The sequence below is a fragment of the Podarcis pityusensis genome, assembly GCF_964106645.2.
Source record: "Podarcis pityusensis genome assembly, chromosome: 6".
Classification (NCBI taxonomy): Eukaryota; Metazoa; Chordata; class Lepidosauria; order Squamata; family Lacertidae; genus Podarcis; species Podarcis pityusensis.
This window is the reverse complement of record NC_138030.1, coordinates 28,222,233-28,248,558: the sequence shown is the minus strand read 5'-3', so window position 1 is coordinate 28,248,558 and position 26,326 is coordinate 28,222,233. Positions and strand designations below refer to the sequence as shown.

Genomic DNA, 26,326 nt, shown 5'->3' with positions numbered 1-26,326 from the left:
CAAGCCACATGTGAACAAAATGCCTGTGGTTTGTGAGATGAACCAGCCTCAGATTGGGTGGTAGGGAGAAGGGTAAATTTGCAGTGGCAGAGGGGAGCAGGAGTTTGAAACTAGGGAAAGCTGAATTGAAATATGTGGTGTTTTGTCCCTAAGTTGCTCAGGATAGGAATGTCCACATTCATCGGATGCGACATTTACTTATGTACATTTTTCTAAAAATATATATATAACCAGGATCTTTCAAGTTTGTGGGCTACAGATAGAAAAGGGAGTAGTGCAAACGCTGTTATTTATCTTTAGACTTCAGAGCTAATAGTTCAGTTGACTGAAATTGCAAGCAGAAGCATGAGATAAACACCTCTTCACTTCTTTCCTTCTCTGAATGGCATCTGAATGTGAAGCCTGTCAGGCTGTAGGTCACTTTGGTGGACACAACACTGACCCCTTGATTTTTCTCTAGTTGACTTGCAGTGGATCAGTTGTGATCCACTGTTCTTTTTCTCTTGCTCATGTAGTGCCTCTTAATTATTTACTGGTAATTATCTACCAGGAGCAAACTAAATGCAAAAGAAGCAGATGAGTGCAAATTTGCTTAATTGCGTGATTTATTCACATGGCAGAATGGCTTTGCTTGACACAGATTTTGGGTCACCTTGGCACCAGCTTGTTTGTTTATTCTTTCACAGAGTACGTGCAGCTCCGAGTGTTTGCCCACACATTTCTTTAGGCTTGCTTATACGATCAGGCACAATGATCGTTATTTCAGAAAAGTTATCCCGGGGCAACATTCCCTTTCTACCCAAAAATAAATAAATAAATTCCAGAGTGTTTCAGCAGCACACTCTTGCTAATAATCCGGAGTAATTTATAGGCCACCGTAGGAAGGTTAGAACATAAAAAAGCATAAGAAGAGCTCTGCTGGATCAGGCCATTGGTCCATCTAGTGCAGCATCTGATTCTCATTGTGATCTTCCAGATCCTATGGGAAGGGCACAAGCGAGAAGGACTTAAGCACAACTGCACTCACCCCTCCTACAGATGCATACTGTCTCCAATCATGGAGGAAGAGCATAGCCATTGTGGCTATTAGCTGTTGATCACTTTGTCCTCTATGAATTTGCCTAATTCTCTTTTGGGGAGATCCAAAAAATATCTACATGGTGCCTAGGGAACAACTTGCACCTTAATATCAGCAAGACAAAGGTACATCAGGGAGGGCTGTGTGGAGAGAGTCTCTTCCTTTAAATTCCTAGGAGTTTATCTCAGTGAAGACCTTACTTGGAAAATCAATACAACCCAGGTGGTTAAGAAAGCCCAACAGAGACTCCATCTCCTCAGTGTATTGCGAAAGAATGATGTCAATCAACATTTGATTATCTCCTTCTACCGGTCCACAGCAGAAAGTGTCCTTTCATACTGCATCACGGTGTGGTACGCTGGTTTGACATCAACTGATAGGAAGTGCCTACAGAGGGTGGTGAATACAGCACAAGATATTATGGGCTGTCCCATGAATCCACTGGATGACATCGCGGAAGAACATTGCCTCAGGAGAGTGAGGAAAATTCTCAGGGATGACTCACACCCTGGCCGGCACTCTCTTGATCTTCTGCCCTCGGGCAGAAGATATAGAAGCATGATTAGTCACACCAACAGGGTAAAGAACAGCTTCTATCCGTGGGCTGTTAGGCTGCTGAATGAAAAGATAACAATTCTGTGAAGGGTAAAATACACTATTAATGATAAATTGGCATGTGCCATTAAGGTAAGATGGGGAATATGCAGGAGAAATGATTTTGAGGGGATATGGAGAGTGTTTGTAGAATTTGTACTGTTAAAATGTAAAGAGGTCAAACCATCGCAAGAGGGGTTGAAATTTTGGGAGGTTGGATAGTTACAATGGAATGGTTTCAGTGGTGGGGTGCACACTTTGATTCTTATTTATTTATGATGATTACTGTCTCAAAATAAAATTAATTTTATTTAAAAAAATACACTTTCCGGGGTTCTTTGGAGGGAAGCCATGTGCTTTAAATGTATTGTGTGGATGTGAGATCAATTACATGAGACAATGGAAGAGAATGGATTTCTTCTAAGCTTCCACTTCATTTCTGATACAATCCCAAATTTAGAACATCCTGAAAAAAACATCAGGAATAAAGAAAAAGAAGAAGAATTAAAGATGTGAGCATAATCACATCTGATCTGTCAAGCATTAGCTAACAAGATGGGGAGGGGGGTATAGTTTCCACCCACCTACTAAAGAGACCCGCAGTCAGCCAGCTGTCTCATTCAGATCCCAGGTGGAGAATGATAAAAGCATGGAGCTATTTCTCACATGGCCGGGCTTGATATTTCAGGAGTATAAAGGTAAATAGTAACAGTACACATCCCAGCACTCTCCCCCATCCTATCCTTTATTAATCCCTTCCCACTGGTAGAAACAGCAATTCACCAGTTGAAACATCACAGAAACTTCTTTCTGTGCTCACTGTCAGACAGACCAGAGAAACTGAGTCATTTCTACAAGCCTTTCAAAATAGGGACTTTGATCTGGGAGGTACCACAGGTCCAGTCTTGTTGAACCTGTTGCTGTGAGGCAGAGAGCTAGTGTGTCTCCGGAAACTGCTTAAAGAGCAGGTTGCTCATGCAAGTAAGCCAAGTTACAAGTAAGTGAATTGCGCTGCAGTCTTAAACTGCAGTTCTATGCATACCTATCTGGGAGTAAACATAACTGAATATTGTGGGACTGCATCCAAGTAAAAATGCATCAAATTATGCTGTTAAAACCCCATTGAAATCTATAGCATTTAAAACATACTTAATTCTGGGCAAGATTGTGTCCAATTGCTATGCTTCTAATGGTAGTGAGTTCAGTTATTCTGCCTGCTCTTAACAGGGGTATTTATTAGCACAAATTCCAAGTAATACTGGACACTTCCAGGCCGTTCTTATATTTGGGTGGGACTCAGTCTCATATCAGCAAATTTAAATTGCATAATTAAAGTTGGTTTGCCATTCCCGCACAACAAAACCACCACCAACCAAAAAAAAACCCCCAATTCAGACTGGAAAGTGTGGGATATTAATTGGTCGGCACAACTTTGTATAACCTCCCCGCAAACAAATCAGAATGAATGCTCAGTAAATAGCTGAACAGCATCTAGCCTCCCTGCGAAGTGTGGAAACAAACCAGGATAAATGCTCAATAAACAGCTCACCTGGAAGTGATCAATGAGGCACATGATGCTTCAGAATCCTCCTAGGAGCCCTTTGCAGATTTAAATAGTGGAAATTAAAATCAACTAAACAAAGGGTCACCATAATGATGTGTGGCATTTGTCATATCATGTCTTTGCCCACTGGGGCTCTTTATTGAGAACAGTATGATTTATGACTGGATCAGTGTCTGCCACAGCCTTCTAAATCTCTGCATACAGCTAAGGAGCAGGAGGCATTAAATTCTCCTGTCTATTCTCTTAAGGTGAGTTCCCATGCAGTTGCAGGGGATGGAAGAGGGAAACACAGACTATGAAGATACAGGTGTGAGAGTGGGTGGTATTGTACAGTTACAGCACATTGATTTTTGAGCCATAAACCGGAGATTATTATTGCTATCAGCAGTGAATTCATCATCCCTTAACCATTAAAAGGGGGGGAATTATTTACTGCCTAACTGCTGCTTGTGATTAAAGAGCCTTGCCTTGCAATCCTGAACACATGGGGTGTTTCTGTGCAGCAGTTTATTGTGGAGTCAGGGCTGCTCGTGCACGGCCATTTTTTGTTTGTTTGTTTTTTTGCAGCATCTTCACAACGACATGCTAATCAAAATGCCCCCCTGTATTTCTACACACACACACATACCCATTTAATTCAGATTTACCATTTTTGCAAGGGTTATTTTTTGGCAGCGGGTGTAGGGTACTATGGAAACAGTAAATCCAGTTTAATTTGGTGATAATGTGGGATGGCATTTTGATGTGGATGACATAGTATGTTGCACAAACTTTGCATACCACCGAATCCATGATAAACTCCTATGTGGAAATGCCTATTTACTCTGAAGAACAGCCTACTGAACTCAGTGGGTTGTGCATCTCCAATAAAATTGCAGAGGATTGCAGCCATAACTCCAAGGCACTGTGGAAACACTTGACATGAGTATTTATGTTTGAGTGGTCTTTCTACAGTATCTGCAGGCAGTGCTTTTTTCTGGGGGTACGCATACCCCTAAACATTTTGTGAATCTTTGTACTTTTGTCCATTTACTGTATTTTATTTTTCCTGATTTGGACTATAAAATGGTGATTTTCTTGAGTCAAAATGAGAGTACCCCCAAACATTTTTTTAGGGGAGAAAAAAAGCACTGTCTGAAGGCATGGAAACTTCATATACTATAAAATGAAAATGACAACTGAAGCAACCAGAGTGCTCAGGGAAGCAAAGGTTTCTGATCATATAGTCCCAACTTCATTTGACCCAATTCAAGGTGCTGGTTTTCACCTTTTGAACTCTAAATTTGTGGTGGCTAAGCTGTGGCTCTCTGGATGTTGTTGGACTCCCATCAGCACTCGCCAGCATGGACAAAGGTCAAGGATAATGGGAGTTGTAGAACAGCAACATCAGGAAGGCCGTAGGTTAGTCCTCCCTGCCCTAAATGGCTTTGGATCCTGGATATATAAAAGGAGCATCTACTCCTGTCCTGCATCAGTTACCAGAGGAGGTCCTGCTTCGTGTTCCAGTGCCATCTAAGATGAGACACATAGATACATAGGACAGGGCCTTCTCAGTGGTGGTGTCCCGAAATTCTTTGTCAATTTTCTCCCTTTTTGCTGTCAAGTGGAAACAGCACTGCTTAGCATGTTCAAGGCACTTGGAGGCAATGCTGGGTTTGAGGGGAGCTCAGGCCTTGAGAATTCCCCCCCCCCAACTTTGGCACTGCATCCACTCAGCATTTGCATGCACACACTTGCATGCCGTTCTTGGCTTTTTGTCATCACTGCTGTCAAATAAAACACACTACTACTGCCACCACCAGCTTCTGTCAGTTGTTTAGGCACTTCTGGTCCCAGGGTCCCTGGACTTATGGGGTGTCGGGCCAGACTTATGCCCTTTGGTCCATGACACATCTGCTTTGCATGCAGAAGGTCCCAACTAGAATGCCCAGCACTTCCAGGTAGGGCTGAGAATGTCCCTTCTCTGAAACCCTGGAGAGTTGCTGTCAGTGTAGACAACTCTAAGCTAGATGAACCTCTGGTCTGACACTGCTTCAGATGGCTTTTTATGTTCCTATGCCACTGAAAGCACTTGCTGAGAATTTAAATTAGCTTGGCAAATGTAAGATGGGGGGACTACATGGCTTGCTAGTAGTCAATGGCTCTAAGGGTCTTAGCAGACCACAGGCTGAACATGAGTCAACCGTGTGATGCAACAGCAAAAAAAACCCCCTAATTCTCTTTTAGGCTGCATCAACAGAAGTATGGTGTCTTGGGAAATAATAGTACTACTCTATTCTGCCTTGGTCAGATTACAGCTGGAATACTGTGTCCAGTTCTGGGCATCACAATTAAAGAAGGATATCGATAAGCTGGAATGGGTGCAGAGGAGGGTGACCAAGATGATAAAGGATCTAGAAGCCAAGCTTTATGAGAAACAGTTGAGGGAGTTGGGTAGGTTTAGTCTAGTAAAGAGTAGACTGGGAGGAGATATGATAGCCATCTTCAGACATCTTCAGACATGGAAGATGGGGCAAGCTTGTTTTCTTCTGCTCTGGAGGGTAGGACCCAAATCAATGGATCCAAGTTATAAGGAAGGAGATTTCAACTAAATATCAGGAAGAACTTTCTGAAAGTCTGAGCTGTTTGACTCCACCAGGAGGTTCTGGATTCTCCTTTATTGGAGGTTTTTAAGCAGAGGTTGGATGGCCATCTGTCATGGATGCTTTAGTTGAGATGTATGCATTTCATGGGGTTGGACTAGATGACCCTCGGGACCCCTTCCATCTCTATCATTTTATGATTCTTTGCTTTTTCTGATATTATTAAGCAGCAGCATCATTATCATGTTCCTACCAGTGATTTGCTGCTTGTTTTATGAGGGATTTTTAACTGGTTTTGTGTGCTTGGTTGGTATTGGGATTTCCTCACTTCTGGTTAAAAAAATAAAATAAAACCCAGGGGAGCAGAGCTTAGCCAGGTTCAGCTTCCTTGGGAAGGAGGTGACCAGAAGCCTACAGTGTTTTGTAGTATCTGAATTACAAATGTAAAAACAGAGCATAGGTGGAGGCAGACGCCTGAACACCCCATCAGGCAGCCAAAGCCACTTCCACACATCAGATCTCCAAAGTAGCTGTCCCCCACTACCACCGCCAAACGCTTCTAAGCTGACTCTTCCATTGCAAAACTCCAGCTGCAGTCTCCCCCATTTGTTCCCTTCCACAGACAGACACACAGCTAGATTACCTCATCCTTACCTAGGGTGATATGCCCCCTTTCATAACCTTCCATCAATTTTCTAGCCAGAACACTGCAGAGTGGTCCTGTATCAAGAAGCAATGTTCTAACAATTAGCTCCCATGGAGACAGAGCACCCAGGCTAGTAACTCTCCTTTTGTCAAGTCCAAAACGCTGCCCAGGTGTTAAGGAAACCCGCTATGAAAGTCCTATTCACTGATCAGAACCGCATAGCAGGATCGGTGTTTGTTTTGATGATTTCTAACCACCTTTAGGATTGTATTATGTTCTTGCCCTTCGATTAAAATAATAATAACACCAGTGGATAGCTCGTTTTACCAAAGAACATACACATGGTGCCTGCCTATTCCCCTTTGTCTGATACTCTAGTCTAGGATGCTTTTGTACAATATTGTAACTATTACTATGTTTATTTCGAAACTCTCAAGAACTCAGGAACTGAATATGTGGAGGCTTGGCTGGAACCATTATTGGTCTCATTCCAACACCAAGGTCACTTAAACATAAGACCTATTCACTAAAGCATTTTTCTCACGAGGAGGGTGGCCGCCAGATACAGCTTTTTTTGAGCTGCTTGCATTGATTTCCCTCCCCACTGATTATTGGATTTTATGTGAAGTGGTAATTTTTGTGATTTTTTTACAGTGTATGTTGTATGGTCATTTTATTTAGTGTCACCAGCCCTAAGGTCATCTGATATACAACTGACAGAATTGTAGAGTTGGAAGGGACCAAGAGGGTCATCTGGTCCAAACCCCTGTAATGCAGGAATCTTTTTGCCCAACGTGGTGCTCGAACCCATGACCTTGAAATTAAGTGTCTCATGCTGTACCGACTGGGCTATTTGGTTGTTACTATTACTACAGTGCCTGGCGTGCTCTGGCCCATGGGGTCACGAAGAGTCGGACATGACTAAACGACTAAACAACAACATTACTACTACTACTACTAATACCTAAAAACATAAAACACCCCAGGTTCAGTTCCTCACATCTCCAGTTAACAGGATTTCAGATAACAAGGTGGAGAAAGACCATTCCTTGAGCTCTTTTAAGCTGTTGCCCATCAGTAGACAGTAGACAGTGCTGAGCCTTATGGACCAATGGTCTGGTGATCCTGCGTGTCTCCTCTGAGCTGCCTATAGAACTCCCAGATCAAGCATTGGACTATGCAGCTGTTCTGCTCTAACCAGCTTCAGTGATCTTGCCAGCTTGAATCAGTCAAACATGGAGGCCAAAGTGTGCTCCTCATTGTTCCGTTTAATAACTTTTGATAGCTCTGTTCTCTGGAAATGTGCCAGCCTTTCTCTGAGATTATGAGTAACCCAAAGGGAAAGGGTTGAGTTAAAAAGAAAGAAGTTGAAATGGATGCTTTCAGCCTTAAGACTGAAAGCCTAATAGGTCCCAGAACCCTTTCCTCATTCTTTTTGTCTGTTTCCTGCCCCAATGGGCTTAACTATGCTGACTCACATTGTCATTCTAAAACGAATAATTAAATGTACTGCTGAATTCAGCAATCAGCTATCCACCCAAGACCTAGATGCATCATTAAATCAATGTAGTCAAGGCCCATATCCTGTTGAAACACCTTATGGAACATGGTGAGAACCAGGTAGCTACCTACATATAACCATATCCCTTGGTGATCATTACCATCAAGGTATACTATAGTATACCAAATTATTTACTGCTACTTATTTACAGGAAAAAGGACTACAGAGTATATTTGCTGCCTTTCTTCCATGGGGTTGTTAAGAGCTAAGGTGGCACCCCCCTTGTCTGGAGGATCTATTCTACAGTACAAAGGTTAAAGGTACAGCTGTTGGGTTTGCCCACTTTTGCCTCTGTCCCTTAGGCTCTCCTACCACTAGCATGTGGCCCTTGGGAAGCTGCCCTGGGGCTGAAAAAATTGCCCCATTGCAAGCTGTACAGACTCTCAGGCAGCATAAGGGGCAGGGGGGTTGCTCCCGCGGAGCAGTGTGAGGGGCCGAGCATTAAATCTCCGGTGGTTTTTATTGTCCTGAAATGCCGCCTCCACGTCACTGGGAAGTCAAAAATGTCAAGGCAAAATTAAAAATTCCACTTTGAGCCAACCTTTCAAACTGATGTGTAGCTATATGCTCCTTTTCAGCCAGAAATGTCAAAGCTTTCCATTTCTACTATTCGCCAGATGGATTCATGCTGAAAGTTTTCTTCTATCAAGGGTTCCTGCATGATAGTTTCATTACAGTGTATAAAATATCGCTCAGGGAAGAGAAAAGGGAAATGGCGGGTTATCAAGGCAGCCGCTGGCACTTTGATGGTAGTGACTCCACCTCAACCATTCTTGACAGGAGCTTACGCATCCCCTGTCTCCCCGTATCCTGACCCCTCCAGCTAAGAACAGATTGCCTTCTAAAATGATGCCCATTTATCTTTTGGTAGCCCAGCTAACAATAACTGTTGGTTGAGCCTCTACGTCATTATAACCTCATGCTACTATAGCTCAAAGCTGGCTGCTTTACATGAGTTCCTGTTGAAGGCCGGGTTGTGGCTTAATTCTGTGCAAGTTGAGTGTCCTGCTTTGCCAAAATGGTTCCACATACGGTCAGGGCATTTTCTTTTCTTCCAAATCTGCAAGGCTGAGTTCTGCTACCTTATAAAGCAGGAATGGGGACTCCAGATATATTCTGGGGCACAGCTGTTGGACATCAACTCCCACTAGCCCCAACCAGCATAGTCTAAGGTTCAGAAATGTTGGGAATTGTAGTCCAGAAACATCTGCAGAACCACAGGTCTCCCACCCCATGTTATAAAGGCTGTGACAAGCGAATAGAAATGGGTGGGGAAAGTTAGAATACTACTAACTGGTTTTCTTTTGTCTACAGTGGCTATGAATTTGACTACGACTACTACAGAGATGACTTCTATGACAGGTAAGCAGATTGAAAGGAGCAAGTGATACACCTTGAGTTGAGCCGGCAGGAGTGGAATAATGCATTTCTGGGGCTCTGAAAGAAGTGCACTGTGTTAATTACTGGGCATCCAGCTGAAGGGGATAGATTTTTAAAAGTCACAAGAGACAAATCCCAAACCCAGTCCAAAACATAAATGTGTACCATGAATTCCTCCCATAGTTGCAAAGGCAATCAGGGATGTGACTGGGTGCTTTTAAAACTCAGGTTTCATGTTCCACATCCACATGCTTTTTTCATAACGCCTATCTTCCTGCTCTCCCTCTTTCCTGCCTTCCTTTATTATTCTTTCCCCTGCTCTCTTGGAGGCATTCACATACTTCCCCAGGTTGACATTTCCCCAATAGGTTCCTGAGTGCTCTTGTCATCTAGGTATCCATAGGTTTGCTCAAGACAAAAAAAGTATTTTGTGCTCAGAAAGTTCCTTCTCCTTGTCTGCCTGCATATGCAACTTGGATAAATACCATTGTGCCTGCTTCTGTCTGCATCTCAAACTGCATGGTATAAAAGGCCACAACTTTCTACCCACCAGAAACGTTTATGGATAGACACTAAAATGAGATAAGGAGCACAGGAGAGGAAGGGACGATGGTGTAGAAAAGCAAAAGAACTGGGCTTGTACATCAGTTCTCAAGTCCTCGGGAGTTCCTAAATTAATTCTAAGAGTGGAAACATTAAGGTGTTTTAAAAATGCATTAAAAGTCACAGTCTTGCAGGCTATAGTGATTTGTTAAGTAAAAGTATTCAGTGTGCAGTTAACGGCATTGGTTTAGCGAATGTGTCTTCCAAAACCTTCATGATCAAATATCATCCCTAGCTGCCGCTTTTTATCCCAGGCAATCTAGTGACTGGCATGTGTGGATGGAATGCTAGCTACCCCTAGAGGCAGTAAGGGAACATTGTCTCATGTTCATCCAAGTTTGTTATTGGTCTGAATGTATTTCGCCGCAGTCTGGTTCTGTGCTGCTGAAAAGTGTTTGTTGTTCTGCTCCTTTTCCCCTTGGCTAAGACATCAAGGGCCAGGAGTGAGACAATTGAATGGCTTTGAAATAGAATAGTTTTGGATAAAACAAAGATGTATCTCAGTTATCATAATGAGATCATCCCAGATTATTCCCACATATACATGAGATTCCACAAATTGCAAATAAATAGTTTCTACAACATTATTAGAAAGTGCTTAAGCTTTGAACACTTGATAGCTCTTAGACCAAGTGTGTGGGCAGAAGGTAAATTGGTATCTACTGGCCGATCTCTGAGTGATGTTCACATGTTCAGCAAGGATTCTGGCTCACAGCAGCAAAAACAAAAAATCCACGCCCCCTTCTAAAATAGGATGTTGAGATGAAGAAAGATTGAGGGAAAGGGAACCAGAAGTAGATTTTTGAGTGACATGATTATGAGCTCAATTTTGGTACTGGAAACTTATTCCTGTACTGAGCATATCCTTTAGTCTAAGAGTATGTTGCCTCCACCATTTTACACCTGTCCCCAGCTGGTGACTTTTGGGGCTTCAGGGAAGAAAACAAAAGTCAATCCTGCAACCCTGACGTCTGACCATTCCTGCCTTATGCTATCCAAAATGTATAAAATAATTTTATGGCTAGTTGTTGGAAATGTGGCAGGATTAGAGAATACCTTTTGGTCTGTTCGCCTGCATGGATACCTTGCCAGGAAATAACAGTCCTTGGGGAAGGAGAGCAGCTCTCTGGTAGAGCATCTCTGCCTTGCATGAAGAAGGTCTCAGATTCCATCCCTGGCATCTCCAGGTAGGGCTAGGAAAAGCCTGAAGTCCTGAGGAGCCACTGCCAGTCAATGCAGACAATACTGAGCCTATCTAGACCAACAAAGTGGCACAGCTTCCTATGCTCCTGAGTGATTCAAAAGATCACAAAATGTGTCCTATAAGTCATCTTTTGACCTACCATATTTTTCGCTCTATAAGACCCACCAGACCACAAGACGCACCTAGGTTTTTGGAGGAGGAAAACAAGAAAAAAAATATTCTGAATCTCAGAAGCCAGAACAGCAAAAGGGATCGCTGCGCAGTGAAAGCAGTGATCCCTCTTGCTGTTCTGGCTTCTGGGATAGCTGCGCAGCCTGCATTCGCTCCATAAGACGCACACACACTTCCCCTTACTTTTTAGGAGGGAAAAAGTGAGTCTTATCGAGCAAAAAATACGGTATATAAAAGAAGTTGCTCTGAAATATTTTTTTAAAGCTACTTTTCATGTGATAGTAGCAGCCCATGTCCTCTATGCTAAATACTGGAAAAGGAAAGAAACAGCACAATTAAGGGAATGAGGTATAAAAATGTGGGGAATAGCATCCTTGAGTAAAATCACATGGGTACTACAGATAAAACAGAAGAGGGTCAAAATGAACAAATTTGAGCCAAAGTAGCTCGCTACAGAAAGCCTAATAAAAGGCAAGCCATTTCCCTTATTATACATTTGTAGACAAGTATTTAGATTAGAACTAAGTATTAGGTTTATAATGCAAGAATTGTAAGAGTTAATGATGTATTAAATTTCTGAAAGTATTGTGTGAGGTCTTTATCGATTTTGCATAGCATCTTACATTTGTATGGCGTTTTTAAGGTCTTTTGTATATTGATTTTGTGTAAGGATTCCGTACATTTGAAAAAGCTGATGTGGAAGTTCCATTGCATGGTTCCGAGTGTTTGCAATTGTATCATTAAAGGATTCATTTGGAAGCAATAAGCATTATGGCTGGAATCCAACACAGTGCTAAATGAACATTCTGTTACTGCAAGGGTTTCCACTTGTGCAGTGAAATGTTCTCTCTCCCTCTCTTCCCCCTAGATGCCCCTTAGATCTGTTCTGGGGTTTCCTCCAAACCTCTGGAGCAGATTTGAGGAGGATATGTGTAGCAGGAGGAGATGGGGGAGGTTTCATTGCACAACAAGAAATCCATGTACTGATGGGATGTCGTAGTTGAATTGTATGTTTAAATTTATCTTAAGGTCTTACAATCATATAGAACTTTATGGGGGAAAGGAAGGGGGCTTCTTCTACCGTAAGCTACTTTTGTCTTGCAGACTCTTTGAGTATCGGGGACGGGTGTCTCCCATTCCCAGGGTGGTTCCTGTGAAGCGTCCACGAGTGACCATCCCTTTGGTACGGCGCGTAAAAGCAACACTCCCAGTCAAACTCTTTGCCCGATCCGCTGCCATTGCAAACAGCTCTGCCAAATTAAAATGTAAGCTTCTATGTTATTACACAGAGATAATTCATATTTCAAAGACCGGAGCTTGCCTTCAAAGCCTGCCTTTGCATTGTATTGTACGACATATGCTAACAATAGTTTTGCAAGGCAACCCTGTTTGCTGTATTTTACGTATGCATATATTTATAAAAACACGGTGGTGGTTGGTGCCCCATTGGGACTGACAGGGCAGAAAGGAGGGAGAACAGCAGCAAGTTGAACCAAAGCCAATGACACGCAGAGCCAACTAATTCTAGTTCTGTCCATGCTGAGTTCTACAAAGAAAACACTGCAAAAAAAGGAGGAAGGTGATCTCTTGATCAGATCATTCCGCACCTGTCCACCACCAAAGTGATTGTGTAAAGCATCTTTAAATGAAATGAGAATCCATTGCTAAACGTTCAAGGTTTGTATGTTAAAATTCTCAGGTTTGGCGGGGGGGGGGGGGTTAAAGTTACAATCCATGGTTACTTCCAAGCAATGTCATTCTCTTGCCAAAGTCATTATAGTCCAGAGCTTCCGTGCCTTTAATAAGCTGTGTCTGAGGATTGGGGCATTGATTGCTTGTCCCATTTATGGAGCACTAGGATGGGAGAAACTGTACCTGCCAAAATTCTCCTGTCTTCTTCACAGCTATGAAAGGCAAAGGAGACCTGTCCTATATTGAATCCAACAACCTTATATTGTGATGGCTCCCTAGTAGGACCTGCTACTGAAAGGTATATAAGGAAAAGAACTAAGTCTCCGCTCAAGAAAAGCACCACTTTTGCAAAATAAGAAAGAATAGTAAGCCTTGCTTCCGGCTTCTCTCTCTCTCTCTCCTCTCCAAGTGAAATGCAATGAACTGCAGACAATTAAAACGGAGTTGACGCAGATCAAATCCAACATTGATGCTCTCCTGGGCAGATTGGAGCAGATTGCAGAACAACAGAAAGCATCGGCAGGTCAGTGGGCTGATTCCAAATCTCTCGTCAATGAGGCCGAAACATTGCAGGAGTTCAGGTGCAGAGATTAACTCTGTGCCAGTTACCTAGCTGTTGCCAGCACTCCTTCACCTGGGGACCTGCATTCATTTATGCTTTTGCTGTTGTAATTCAGCAGCTGAGGCCACTGTATTATTCCAACATACTATTGTTTTTAAGTACAAGCTATTGTTTCTGAAGCATCTCAAAGATGAGGATAGTCTGTTAGCGTTTTATCACAAAGGTTGCGATGGCAAGAGTTAAACAGAACAGCTTTTGGAAACCACACATACTAAAGATGTAAAAAGGCATCCCTTTCCTTTCTGTCCCATATTAATCACATGCAGCGTAGTTTCCGCTCTGCTGCAGTTTGTCTTCCACCAAAAACAATGTTATTTGCCTTACTGTCGACTGCGGCAAAATCATGTAATTTATGCAAGTTACATAAGTTGCATTGTCATTACATTATCCCACCACTTTAATGTCAATGCACTGCAAATTGGTTGGCGTAGAATTAGTTATGTATCATTTGCAGACTGAAGGCAACAACATTAGTGGATGGTGATTCGCTGGATTGATTTCCGTTCCAGACATGGGACAAATAAGCGAACATCAGCAATTTTCTGCTCCTGTTTCTGCGTACATTGGAATTCTGTGACATCTCTAACACACAAACAAACACAAGAGAAAGATAACAGTAGGCTTGGGAAGAGAGTTTGCAGGAGTACATAAAAGCTATGGGGGTGGAAACCCATGGGGAAGGGCACCCCACCAGCCCCCATGAGGACTGAGCGTGTTCAATGGCCACAAACTCCTGTTGAGGAGGGGGGAAATGAAAGGAGTGGGGGGGGCGGTTGGCAGACTGACCAGTGAACAGGAGCAGCCAACACTGCAAAAAGTTGTTGCAGGGCCCACTTGTTTTAATCTGATGGTGCTTCCTGATTTCCACTGCAATCCTAACTATGTCTACTTAAAAGTAAGTCCTATAAAATTCCGTGGGGCTTACTTCCAGATAAGTGGAGGTAGGATTGCAGCCATAAGCCCTAAAAAGGTAGATTTTATAACACTTTCATAAGATGTTCAGGTTTTAACCCACGGAGTTGTTGCTTGTCCCGTCCCCTTGTATGGAAACCATGTCCATGGATTCTCCCACTCCTCCCACTGTAAATGGCGGAGGGGGGGAGGTTTCATCTCTCTAAACCTGGAATCACCACCCCTGCCCAGCTCTCAGTAGGTGATCAAAGCTCCTCCCATACCCTCCTCTGGTTTACATCTGATCAAAAGCAGGATCTGTCACAAAGTTAAGAGTTCCCAGACCACTGGTTAGTGTGAACAACAATGAAATGATTCTGATTCAGAGAGTGGCCCAAATGGAGTGTCAATCTCTTGGGTTTGTCCCTTACTATATCTCATCCTGCAGAGGTCAGAAAGAAAGCAGATGGGAACAAAAGCGAGCTTTCCCAAGAAGACACAGCGTCTGAGGCAGAAATGAACGTAGAGGAGCCACTCAACGGCGAGGAGGGAGAAGAAGAAGGTCTCCTGAGAGATGACTGTGACGATGAATTGGTAGGAAACCATTGCTCTCCCACCCCTGTGGATTGATAAGCCTTGTACAATTTTGACAGTGTTCAGATTGCTGGCAAAAGCAATATTCTCTCCCCCTCCCCTCAAATAAATGGCCGTCTTTCATGCTGTGATCGGTTACAGCTGGGTTATCCGCTTTTCAGCCCATCCTGGAAGGTGGCCTTTCCAGGAAGCACCTGGCATGTTGATGCTCAGAAATGGGACCTGTCCTTCCGCATTCAAATCAACAAATCCAGGCTTTCTCGGCTGTCAATCTCTGCCTAATGCAAAGAGCTTTGTTCCAAGACAGTTTATTCTCAGATGTGTGACTGTCTGAATATGTGGCTGGAAAACATATCATAATAAGCTGTTGTAAATTCCCAACTCAGATTGCCTTGGGTCTGATCCAATGCAGCACATGCATAGATAGCCCTTTTAAAAATAAAGTGTGAAAATGTGAAACCAGCTATATAGCGATGAAGCAGGCGGCTGAAATTCCATACATCTGCACACCATTCCCACTCCTGAAATACCTAGCATACCACTCTTTTCTTTTTAAGATATTTCATGCTGGTTGCCAGTCAGCCAAAGGCCTCTGCAATATATAAACTATAAAAAAAATTCCCAAGCAGTAGGTGAATTAAAGGAGAAACCTGCTATGGAAACTCACAGGGCAACTGTTAATAGCCAAATATGCCACCCTCCAGGGGTAACAAAGCACTGGATTAATATTTATAATACATTATAATTCTCAAGATGGCTAAAATGCAGCGTCTTAGCTGCCAATACAGAACCTTGGATGGGGAGGCCAACTGCGCATCGCCAAAGAAGTGAACAAAAGTAGAGACTTGCATATGCTAATCTCTATGTAGAAATGCAAATTTAGCCTGATTACTATAATTTAAACAGAAATACAATGCATCTCACCATTGTAGGGAAGACAGTTCCCATGTGACCTCTGTGCCAGCTCATTATGCTGTCCAGGTGCTGTTGGCGGGCCCACCCACTGTCTTTTCTGATGGCTCTTGATTTTTAAACTGAGAGAAGGCAGCCCTTCAAACAGAAGACAGTCCTCTCCAAAAAAAGGGGGGTGCATCACTACTCTAGCCTTGAATCCTAGGCTGGAACTGAGAATCAGGCACTCGCAGCAGGATTCTCTCTCCAGCAAGGGATACGAATAAGCAAAAGGCTCCTCCTGCAGACATCTAGCTTTCAGCTGGATCAGGACAAGTATCCAGGGCTGGCACCAGGAGGTGGTAATGCCAGGCATCTGCCAAGGCCCATTTCATGTTTAGGGCTCACTGCCAATCCCTGGATGTTCTTAGTCCCATACAGGCAGGGACCCTGCTGAGAACGTCTTACCTACCCACCCCACAACCTGGAACCAGCACCCCCAAGTATCTCTCTATCATGCTCCGTTTTTACTAGACCTGCAGATAATGCTCTGAAATTTGCAGTACCAAGCAAAAATAGCAGAAACCTGCTCCACAGGAACTACGAGGACCAGGGCTTTTAGCTTGGCTTGGCCGTCCTTGTTTTGTGGAACAGTATCCCTGTGGTGCTACGGCAGCTTCCTGCTCTCTGTCCTTTCCAGAAACAATTGAAGACATTATAGTTTGGCATCTTTTTCCAGTTAGATGAAAAGGTCTCTTAGTTAGGTTTAAGAACAACACAAAATGAAAACCTATTTTCAGTCGCAGTTGGTTTGTGTGTGTTTATGCTGTTTTTAAAATTATTTGCAGCAGATTTTACGGCATGTTTGTAAATCACATTGAGTTGCATGTGAAAGGTGATCCATAGATTAACAAGCCATCATCATCATCCCAGTTGTAGCCAAAACTATACCACTTAAATATTTTGAAAACTGGTTTAAAACCTTAGTAAGAAACTTTTACAGCAGTGGCCATTTAACTTAAACAGACAGATAAGGACTCCCTTTGGTGGCATGCTGCAGCTGATCCCACCCACCTCTTTAGCCCTGCATGGACATTTGGGCACATGGAATGAATGTGTGCATGGCATGGAACTAGCAGGCTCTGCCCTGCGTGTATTCCATCATATGTCCTGTTTGTGGAAATGCCACAAGCACATCAGATTTGCAAAAGAGTGTGTTCAGCAGATCCTGCCATGGTTTCACTCTGTGCACATAAATTGAACATGCAGGGCCCGCAGCTGAACATCTGACTCATCATTATTATCGTGAGCTATCCTTTGATCTCATTTCCAATAAAATATCCAACTGCGCCCGCACACACACACACACACACACACACACAGAGAGCGAGAGAGAGAGAGAACGAGAACTGCTCTCTATAATCAAATCACATTAAATGTTAAACCCAGTTCAGCAAATCATTGCCTTTCTGCAATTTGGTATATACACTTGTCAGCGAGCAATCTTGAAAGTTGTATACATTGAAATAACACATGCAATACAAAGTTTAGAGGGGCCATAATTCCAGAACGTGCATCTTTCTTCATTCACTGAAAGCCACTGTGCCACACTGGAGAAAACCTCAGTGACTTTTCCTTGGAAGGTCAGTCACTACCCTACCTTGCTGAGCTGTTGGGCAGATACAGTACGGGCTGGTGGTGGTGGTGTTGCATTAACCAAATTAAGCATTGCTACAGCATGAAATGTAACTGTGAATAATCAGCTGCCAAACCAGGGCCCAAGTATTTGAACCAATAATTCCAAAGAAGTGTAATGATTGGGGGATTCACATTTAATGCATGATTTAATAGTGTTCAAGAGGAACAAGCTATAAAAATTCATGGAAACTTATTTGGACCCAGCCCTGCTTGCTCAACAAATTCCCAAGCTGTTTTAAAGTACTGGTATCATCACTTAGCAATGATTTCCAGAGCATTTGCCCGTGCGCGAAGTATTTTATAACTCCCATCTCATGTATCATATTTCCCCCTACAAGAAGCTCTTCTCAGGGCATTCTGCTCAGATTATTAATTCAGATACTTCTGAGCTGCAATTTGATGTTACTAATGCTGAACTAATGCTCCAGCATCACTTTTATTAGTAATGAATGCTTACAGAACTAGATTTTTGCCAATTTTCACAAAGGTTGACAATGTGGCACCCACGTGGTCAGAGATGCCTTCTTGGGCACCTACAGAGTCCACCCCCCTTTGAAATTAGGCTAGAAAGAAAATTCAGCCGTAGTCAATATAATAGATTGCGGTGTGTGCTTGGTTGCAGTATGTATGTGGTGCCCACAATCATCTCTGCTTTACAAATGGGCCTATGCACCCATAAGAAATTGGCAACAACCCAACCCCATGGATACTTGGGCTGTAGTCCTATACACACTTACCTGGGAATGAGCCCACCTGAATTCAGTAAGGGCTCTGAGTTGCCATGTATAAGATATCACTGTTAGGGTTATTTATTTCCAATACATGTAACCCTTATCCTAGCAACAGCTCAAAAAGAGAACCAAATAATCTCCTTCCCCTTTTTCTTCTCTTTCAGGAGAATAGCCATTACACAGATGTGGAGGACTCCAGCCTACAGTAACTAGGTATATTTACGAGCATATATACTACTTTGTTTTTCTCAAAAAAAGATATAGTGAACGGTGCACATTTGTATATAGTCAATTCGGCAAGCTTAATTTCAACAGTGTTGCCCCTTTTTAAAAAATTTGCTGCTCTTTGATTTTAGTCAAAGACTGTAAAAAAAAGGTTTGTGACACAGGCCAGGGATGAGGAAACTAGGGCCCTCCAGATGTTGCTGGGCCCTCAACTCTCATAACCTCCAGCCATCAAGGCCAAGAAATGGTGGGAGTTGGAAAAACATCTGGAAAACAACAGGTTCCCCATCCCTGGTGCCACAATACACCCACAGACCCACAGCTGATTTGGGCCATTTTTTCTCCAATCCTCCAGAGCAGATCTAGAGGATGCATAGGGCTGTAAGGTGGAGGAGAGGAAGGGGAAGCCCTGGTGCATGAGTGGAAGTCTTCTAGTGCAATGCTGGGCTGTTCATTGGGACTGGAAGGGAAGAAGACATGGAGGCCAATGGTAGGTAGAGCTAGAGTCAATGGCAAACAGAGCCAACTAGTTTTAGTTTTGTCCCCATCCTCCTTCCTGTTGAGTTCAGCAGACATTGAGGGGGAAGCTGACAACCAGTGGCACCCCCTGGAGTGGTTGTAAGGAAGATGGCAGGCATGAGGGGCTAGTAGCAGACTGAGGTTGGTGGAGCACTGCCCCATTCACCCTCATGGATGAATTCCACCCTTTAAACAGCCCCCACCTTATTTCTGATAGTGACTTTCCAGGGGTTCAGACAATAATCTTTCTCAGACCTACCTGGAAATGGCATGGATTTAACATGGGACCTTCTGCATGCAGAACATGTGCCCTCCTGCTGAGATATGACCCTTTCCACCAATAAATGCTTCCAGCAATTGAGCATGAATCACAGAGAAGTTATTCAGTCTATCTGTTTACTCTTTTCCCTGTTCCTCCCCGCCCCCTAGCATAATCAGCGCAACAGCGATGAAGAGAGGGAGGACAACAAGAGGTTCAATCCTGCCTTGGCATGTTGAGCCAGATAAGCATAACATGCAGGACTGCCATCATCTCTCTGCCTGGCATTCAAAAGGAGAAACATGGACCAATCTCTCCAAGCCGTTTTGTAGTACACAGCAAACTAGCCATCCCAGTGGATCCTCATCAGTGCCCATCAAACCCACCCTTGTACTACAGACTTAGAGCCCTGCTGCCAGCACAAGCACCCGTCGTTCCATGATCTCAACAGCCGATACTGGAACTGATTTCTTACACCTGGAAAGGAAAGCGAGAGAGATACTATATAAAGAGCCTTGCTCCTGAGACACGATGAGGACAGGATGCAGAAAGTGAAGAGAAAGAAAACTATTTCACTATGTACAATTTACAGTTTTGCATTTGAAATCCAGGTCATGACCGGGATAGCCAGGGGTGCCTCCTCCTAGTCCATTTACCTCCTCCTAGGTAGCTTTGGTCCCACTCCACCCTGCAGACTATGGCATTTCAGACATACCCTTTGTCATACGTGGTGTGCCCTTTGGAAAGAAGAACAGAGAACCTGGCTATTTACAGACCATTCTGTACAGGAGCAACAAACCGCCTTTTGTTCATCCAGTTTCCTAAGCGTCAGCAATGGTGAAGGCAGGTGGTAGGTCTCTAGTGTACACAGGTGTGAGTACGGAGTGAAGTTACCATAGATACAATAAGAGATAAGCATTTCAGAATAAGGGATTATTGGAGTCTTTGCTTTACAACCCATGCGCTTCATCAAAGTTCCATAAGTCATTTATTTGTTCTTTATAAAAATAAGGTCAACCCAATCAGGTCCAAAAGGGAAGGTAAAAGATGAGATGGCCAGATGGCAATCCTTCCAAAAAAACAATACTCATATAACACCTGAAACCAATTGCATTTTCAGAGGAAAAACAATTTCATTTTTGTTTAAGGAAAGAGGCCTGAAGGTTTCCTGGGGTAGCTCAGTCGATAGAGCATGAGCCCCATGTTGGGCAAAAGATTCCTGCACTGCAGGGGATTGGGCTATATGACCCTCATGGTCCCTTCCAATTCTATGATTCTAATCTGCTTGTCTAAACCACTGAGCCTAGGGCTTGCCGATCAGAAGGTTGGCAGTTCGAATCCCCACGACGAGGTGAGCACCCGTTGCTCAGTCCCAGCTCCTGCCAACCTAGCAGTTTGAAAGCACATCAAAGTGCAAGTAGATAAATAGGTACCGCTCTGGCGGGAAGGTAAACGTCGTTTCCGTGCACTGCTCTGGTTCGCCAGAAGTGGCTTAGTCATGCTGGCCACATGACCCGGACAAACACCAGCTCCCTCGGCCAGTAAAGGGGGATGAGCGCTGCAACCCCAGAGTCATCCGCAACTGGACCTAACAGTCAGGGGTCCCTTTACCTTTACCTTTACCCTGCTTCCTTTCATCCCTTCTCTGAAATGCAGATGCTTTCAGCCCACTCACACCCGTAATGACAAAAGGTATGCAATGTATGTTGTGCAGCTGATTAAGTTGAAATATCCGGCAAACTGCATATTATCATCATTATTATTATTTTGCAATGTTCCCTTCTGTGATCTAATCCTCTCTTAAACAGTCTACTCCTCATCGCCAACTTCGGCAAGAGATGGTGTGGTGTTGGCTTAACAGCATGACTCTGTCCTAGAGACTTCAACCAACCTGCTCAGAAAGGGAGAGAACAGCATTGTTGTATAAGCCACTTCCATAAGACCTTGGGTTCTCAACTTTTTAAAAAAAGATTTCCGCTGGAAAACATCCCAACAGACTGCATCTCTTCCTTAGGGCTTGTTAACAGAGGGTCACGGCTCTCAAAGCACAACAACATACATCAGCTTCTTTGTTGAAAATACATCCTGGAGAGCAAAAAGGGGCACTTGTTTTGTTTTTCTCCGCTTTCTTTTTCTATTGCCTTTTCTCTTCTGCGCCTCCTGCAAAGTTTGGCCACTTTGTTGTACTGAGCTATTTTAGAACTGCTTTCTAGGCTTTGTTTTGCTATGATCCAACCACAAGACTGGGGTATGGAAGGAAGGGGGGGCTTTGTATATAAAATCCTGTATAATAAAAGGAAGAACTTGATTCATCATGTAGTCTTGCTGCTACTTTTCTTAACTTCCTTAAATAGGCTCTGTTTTACTGCTACCTGTGACAGTCTTAGTCTTCCAACTAGAAATAGAAATTGATTTCAAAGTATGTCTACATCACATTGAGTATTTGTTTTGGTTCCTATTGCTTAAATCACAGTTTCCCACTGATTCTTTTGTTCTTCCCACTGCTCTTTTTTCATATACAGGTAATTTGCCACTTACATGCATTTAATTTGTGTGCATTCAGCTTTAAGTGCTTGGCAAAAAAAGTGGGGGGAAAGGGGGCAGGAGTCTGGGAAAAGTGAGTTTGGCACTCCAATTTGCCATTGAACCTAATGTGTTTTGACTATACACAATTCTAGTTTTACACACTATCCCTGGAATGCATCCCCTGCCAAAGTTGAGAGTTGCCTGTGTACCCAAATGCTAGCCATTCAGAACCACAAGTAGGATCCGCAACCAAACGTTGGAGTGTGGTTATCCTGCTCAGCATTCCACCCAATCAGGCCCTCTTCCAGGATACTCGATCCCATCTAACTATCAATTGGCATTCCCTAGCCACTAAGCATGCTCAGTCCTCATTAGGTAGGAGATTTTGCAGGGGGGAGGGTTTCCCCTAAATATTTTCCCCAAGCTCCTTTCATGAATAAATGGCAATATTAATGGTGGGTTCTTAAGCAAACTGAATGCACTACTAGCACAATTCTAGTATAAATTGTTTTGCTTGCGTTCGTTGCCCTTGCTGCAAATTGAAAGTGCTAAAAGATTGTCCTGGTGAAAAGGATGGATCTATGTGCCTGTTAAAAGAGCTATACAGTGGTACCTCGGGTTAAGTACTTAATTCGTACCGGAGGTCCGTTCTTAACCTGAAACTGTTCTTAACCTGAAGCACCACTTTAGCTAATGGGGCCTCCTCCTACTGCTGTGCCGCCAGAGCACAATTTCTGTTCTCATCCTGAAGCAAAGTTCTTAACCTGAAGCACTATATCTGGGTTAGCAGAGTCTGTAACCTGAAGAGTATGTAACCTGAAGCGTATGTAACCTGAGGTACCACTGTAGAGCTGCAGCATCAAGCATAAGCATGTATCTGTAGTGCAGGAGCCTGCCATCTGCACACACCCTTGCTGTGCTCATGCCACACGGGGGAAATCAATCCACACATGTAAAGTCTAAAGTCTGCCTCAGTCAAACAGTCTGCCACATAGGAGCTAGTTCTGAACCGCACAAGAATTCACTTAGGGGGCTATAATCCTGTCCCAGAGCTTATTCACATAAAATCTCCATTAACACATTCTTAGGCTTCATACATATAGTGCAGTAAGCCAAACCATGAGTTAGTGCAAGTTTGCAGGATCTCAGAGAGAAGATTGCAACTGCTATGCTGCTCCTCTCTGGTAGCTTTGCTGCTGTGACACGCTAAGATAATCCATGGCTTGTTTGGCTCAGTGTGTTCAAACTCATGCTCATGGTTTAGCTCTTTCCAGACTAACTATGGGTTTGTCCAGGGGAACTAAGCTATTAGCCTGGGTTCAAACATTCGATTATTGAAGTGGAAAGCAGAATTTTGGAGTGTTCTGAGCAGTACACATAAACGGTCTGCAAACAGCAAGTTGCAATTTACAAATACAATCAGATTGGCTCTCCGCAGTACTCACTCAACAATCCCAGCCTTTCAGAACTTGCTAAAAATTACCAAAATGTTTTGGGGGTCAGGACCAGCACTACCATTATGCAAAGTGAGGCAGCTCCGTCAGGCAGCAAATGCTGGGGGTTGGTGGCAGTGGCAGATGCTGCACTCCATAATGCAAGGGGTAGGAATAGTTCAGGCTGGCGGGATCTACCCTGCCTTATTAGCAGCAAACCAGAGTCAAGTACAAAATAGTGACAGAAAGTGAACATACTCTCAGACTTAAGGAACAGGGGGCCTCTGAGCATATACTCAGTCCAGGGATTTGTGTCAGTACCAGAACTAAGCAGTCCTCACACAAAACTCCACACCCAGCTCTCTTCTTCCCCCTGCCTCCCCTCCCCCTTCTTCATCTGTACAGCTTGATTAGTAGGGGGGGGGGTTACTATTGCTACATAACTGAGACAGAATCCTTGCTGATCTACTGCAAACCACTAGGAAGTCCCAATGTACCTTCTGCCCACCACTCTTCATAAAGTTACAAGGTGCTGCCAGTGGTGGCAGGATCCATGCACACACAGTACTAATACCAGCACAGAATTTTCAAGATCCCAGCCGAGATTAATCGAAGCTAGAAGTGACTCAAGGTGGTGTTTATACCCAAGGTCCCTAAGCAAACTCTTGCTCAGGCACTGATCTGATCCAGATCTGTGTGGCTTCAGCAAAGTTGCTGCATCCTGCGCCTTTGGACTTCTACCCCAAACATCAAAAATCTATTTGTGCTCTATATGCCACCAGAAGGCATGTTTCCTTGTCCCTATGCACACAATGACTAGTTGTTAAACTGAAGAAGCAAGGCTATAGCAGGGGAGCGGTAAATGTAGATGGGGTTCATAAAAGTGTCCTGTGAAGACAACCACAATGCCACAGTAATGTTACACAAGAGGCACTGATCTTGGCTTTATTAACTTTTGAAGATACATCTATCATAAGGTTACCAGACGTCCCCGGATTTACAAACCAGCCCCCATACAAAATCCATTGATGTTGAAAAGTGTCCCCGGATTCATTGGAAAAAATCTGGTAACCTTAATCTATCATTCATTACAGTTCTGATGCTATTTTAAAACATTTTCTTTTCTTTTTTACAAAACAAAACATGACTTTAGACTTTACTGTTCTCAAGTCTTTGGAGAGAAAATAAAAATGATTCGGTAGCAAAACTGAGCTGTGCGATGGTACACATACAAATTAAAATTCAAAAACAGAATGTGTTCAAACGTTAAAACATTGGAGGGGTCTGCAAAAACAGTCGGCCCCAGCTTGCTTTATATGGCTAACCCAGCTGCTATGGCTAATACTATGGATACATGCTACTCCTTCAAAGTATAGGACTCAACACAAATGCCCGCAAAGCACATACATATCACTGATTTATCCTCTTCCCTTTACTGTGGATTAAAATTGTCAGTTGCACAGCAAGGCCCTGTAGTGTAATGAAGAGCGACTCTTTCCCCAATGTCCCTGAACATTTAAATTGCTTGAACCGTTATTTGTAAAATACTAAAACTTTAGAATCCATGTAAGAGCAGTCCTGCTAGTTCAGAACAACAGCCTGTCTAATCTACTGACCTGCTTCTCACACTGCTAAACAGATGCCTCTTGGGAAGTCCACTGGCTGGTCAAGAGGCCAATAGCCTTCACCTGTTGCTGTTCCCAAGCAACTGCTGTTCAAATGCATGGTGTCACGCAGCCATCATGACCAGTAGCCACTGCAAAAGCCTTAACTATTACTAAGTTACTTAACCACCTTTTAGTCACCAGCACGATTTACAGATTTCTGACATTTATTCAGGGGGTGAGGAGCCTATGAACCTTCAGGTGATGTTGGGCCCCAACTCCCTTCAGAGCCAGCCATTCAGGGATGAGGGAAGCTGTGGTCCAGCACTTGGGAGACACATTGCAGGGGGTGGGACGAGATGACCATGTGGGTGGATCCCTTCCAACTCTACAATTCCATCCCTTGTTCATGTCCCGGGCATTACTTTTGTTTGGGGATTCAGAACAATCTTCAAGCTTTATCGATACGCTCCAGCTTAGTATTATGTGAGAGAAAACTTTTCTATCCATATTATTCTATCATATCTCTTACCTTTTTTAACGCCCTGAAGACTGTACCCTTCACTTCGCAAGCTCAATTTGGGTTGCCCTGTTCTTCACATTTCCAAGCACTACAACTTCCTTTGAGACACAGTGACCACAACTTGCACAGCATTTCCAAGCATGGTCACATCACAGATCTGTATAAAGGCATTATAATATTGGTAGTTTATTTTCAGTCCCTTCTTCTAATGAACGTGCTTCTTTTCAGTTGCCAGTTTTCACTGAACCATCCACAATGATCCCATAATCCCAATCCAATATCTGCTCCCTAAAAACTCAGACCACGTCACAGGCATATGAAGATTGAATTATTTTGCCCCAATGCAAAATAACTTTAGTTATAGACTGAACCACATTTGCCATTTTAACAAATAGTTTGGAGATACCCTTTTTGATGCTCTTCTGTTTTGACCCTGCTCAATAATTTAGAATCATGAGCAAACTTGTGACCTCACTGCTCACCCCTAACTCCAGGTTCTTTATGAGAAAAGTTTAAAAAGCACCAGTACCGATACATATTCTTGAGGAACTATATATTCTCACTCCCTGCTTCCTATTCTACCAGTTACTGATCCGTAAGACAATGCACCCCTTACTGCATGACTACAAGTTTACACTTACCTGGGAATAAGTCCCACTGAATTCAACTAGAGTTGGTTTGGAATAAGCATGTGTAAGTTTGTGCTGTCAGGCATCTTTGTGAAGGTCTTGGACT

The 26,326-nt window shown here is 43.3% G+C and overlaps 1 protein-coding gene across 3 annotated transcripts in view; it reads left to right on the top strand.

Annotated features, from left to right (window-relative positions):
- RALY (RALY heterogeneous nuclear ribonucleoprotein) overlaps positions 1–21,818 on the top strand; it is a 217,337-nt gene extending 195,519 nt beyond the window's left edge. For 2 of the 3 annotated variants that reach the window (XM_081009617.1, XM_081009618.1), the window contains exons 5-10: positions 9,340–9,387; positions 12,488–12,648; positions 13,485–13,598; positions 15,037–15,182; positions 18,667–18,715; positions 19,676–21,818. In XM_081009617.1, coding sequence (XP_080865743.1) covers positions 9,340–9,387; positions 12,488–12,648; positions 13,485–13,598; positions 15,037–15,182; positions 18,667–18,711 — 514 coding nt within the window. In that variant the 3' untranslated portion in view covers positions 18,712–18,715; positions 19,676–21,818. The remainder of the gene's footprint in view (positions 1–9,339; positions 9,388–12,487; positions 12,649–13,484; positions 13,599–15,036; positions 15,183–18,666; positions 18,716–19,675) is intronic. The other variant, XR_013987519.1, reaches the window with a different exon arrangement.
- The last annotated feature ends 4,508 nt before the right edge of the window (positions 21,819–26,326 follow it).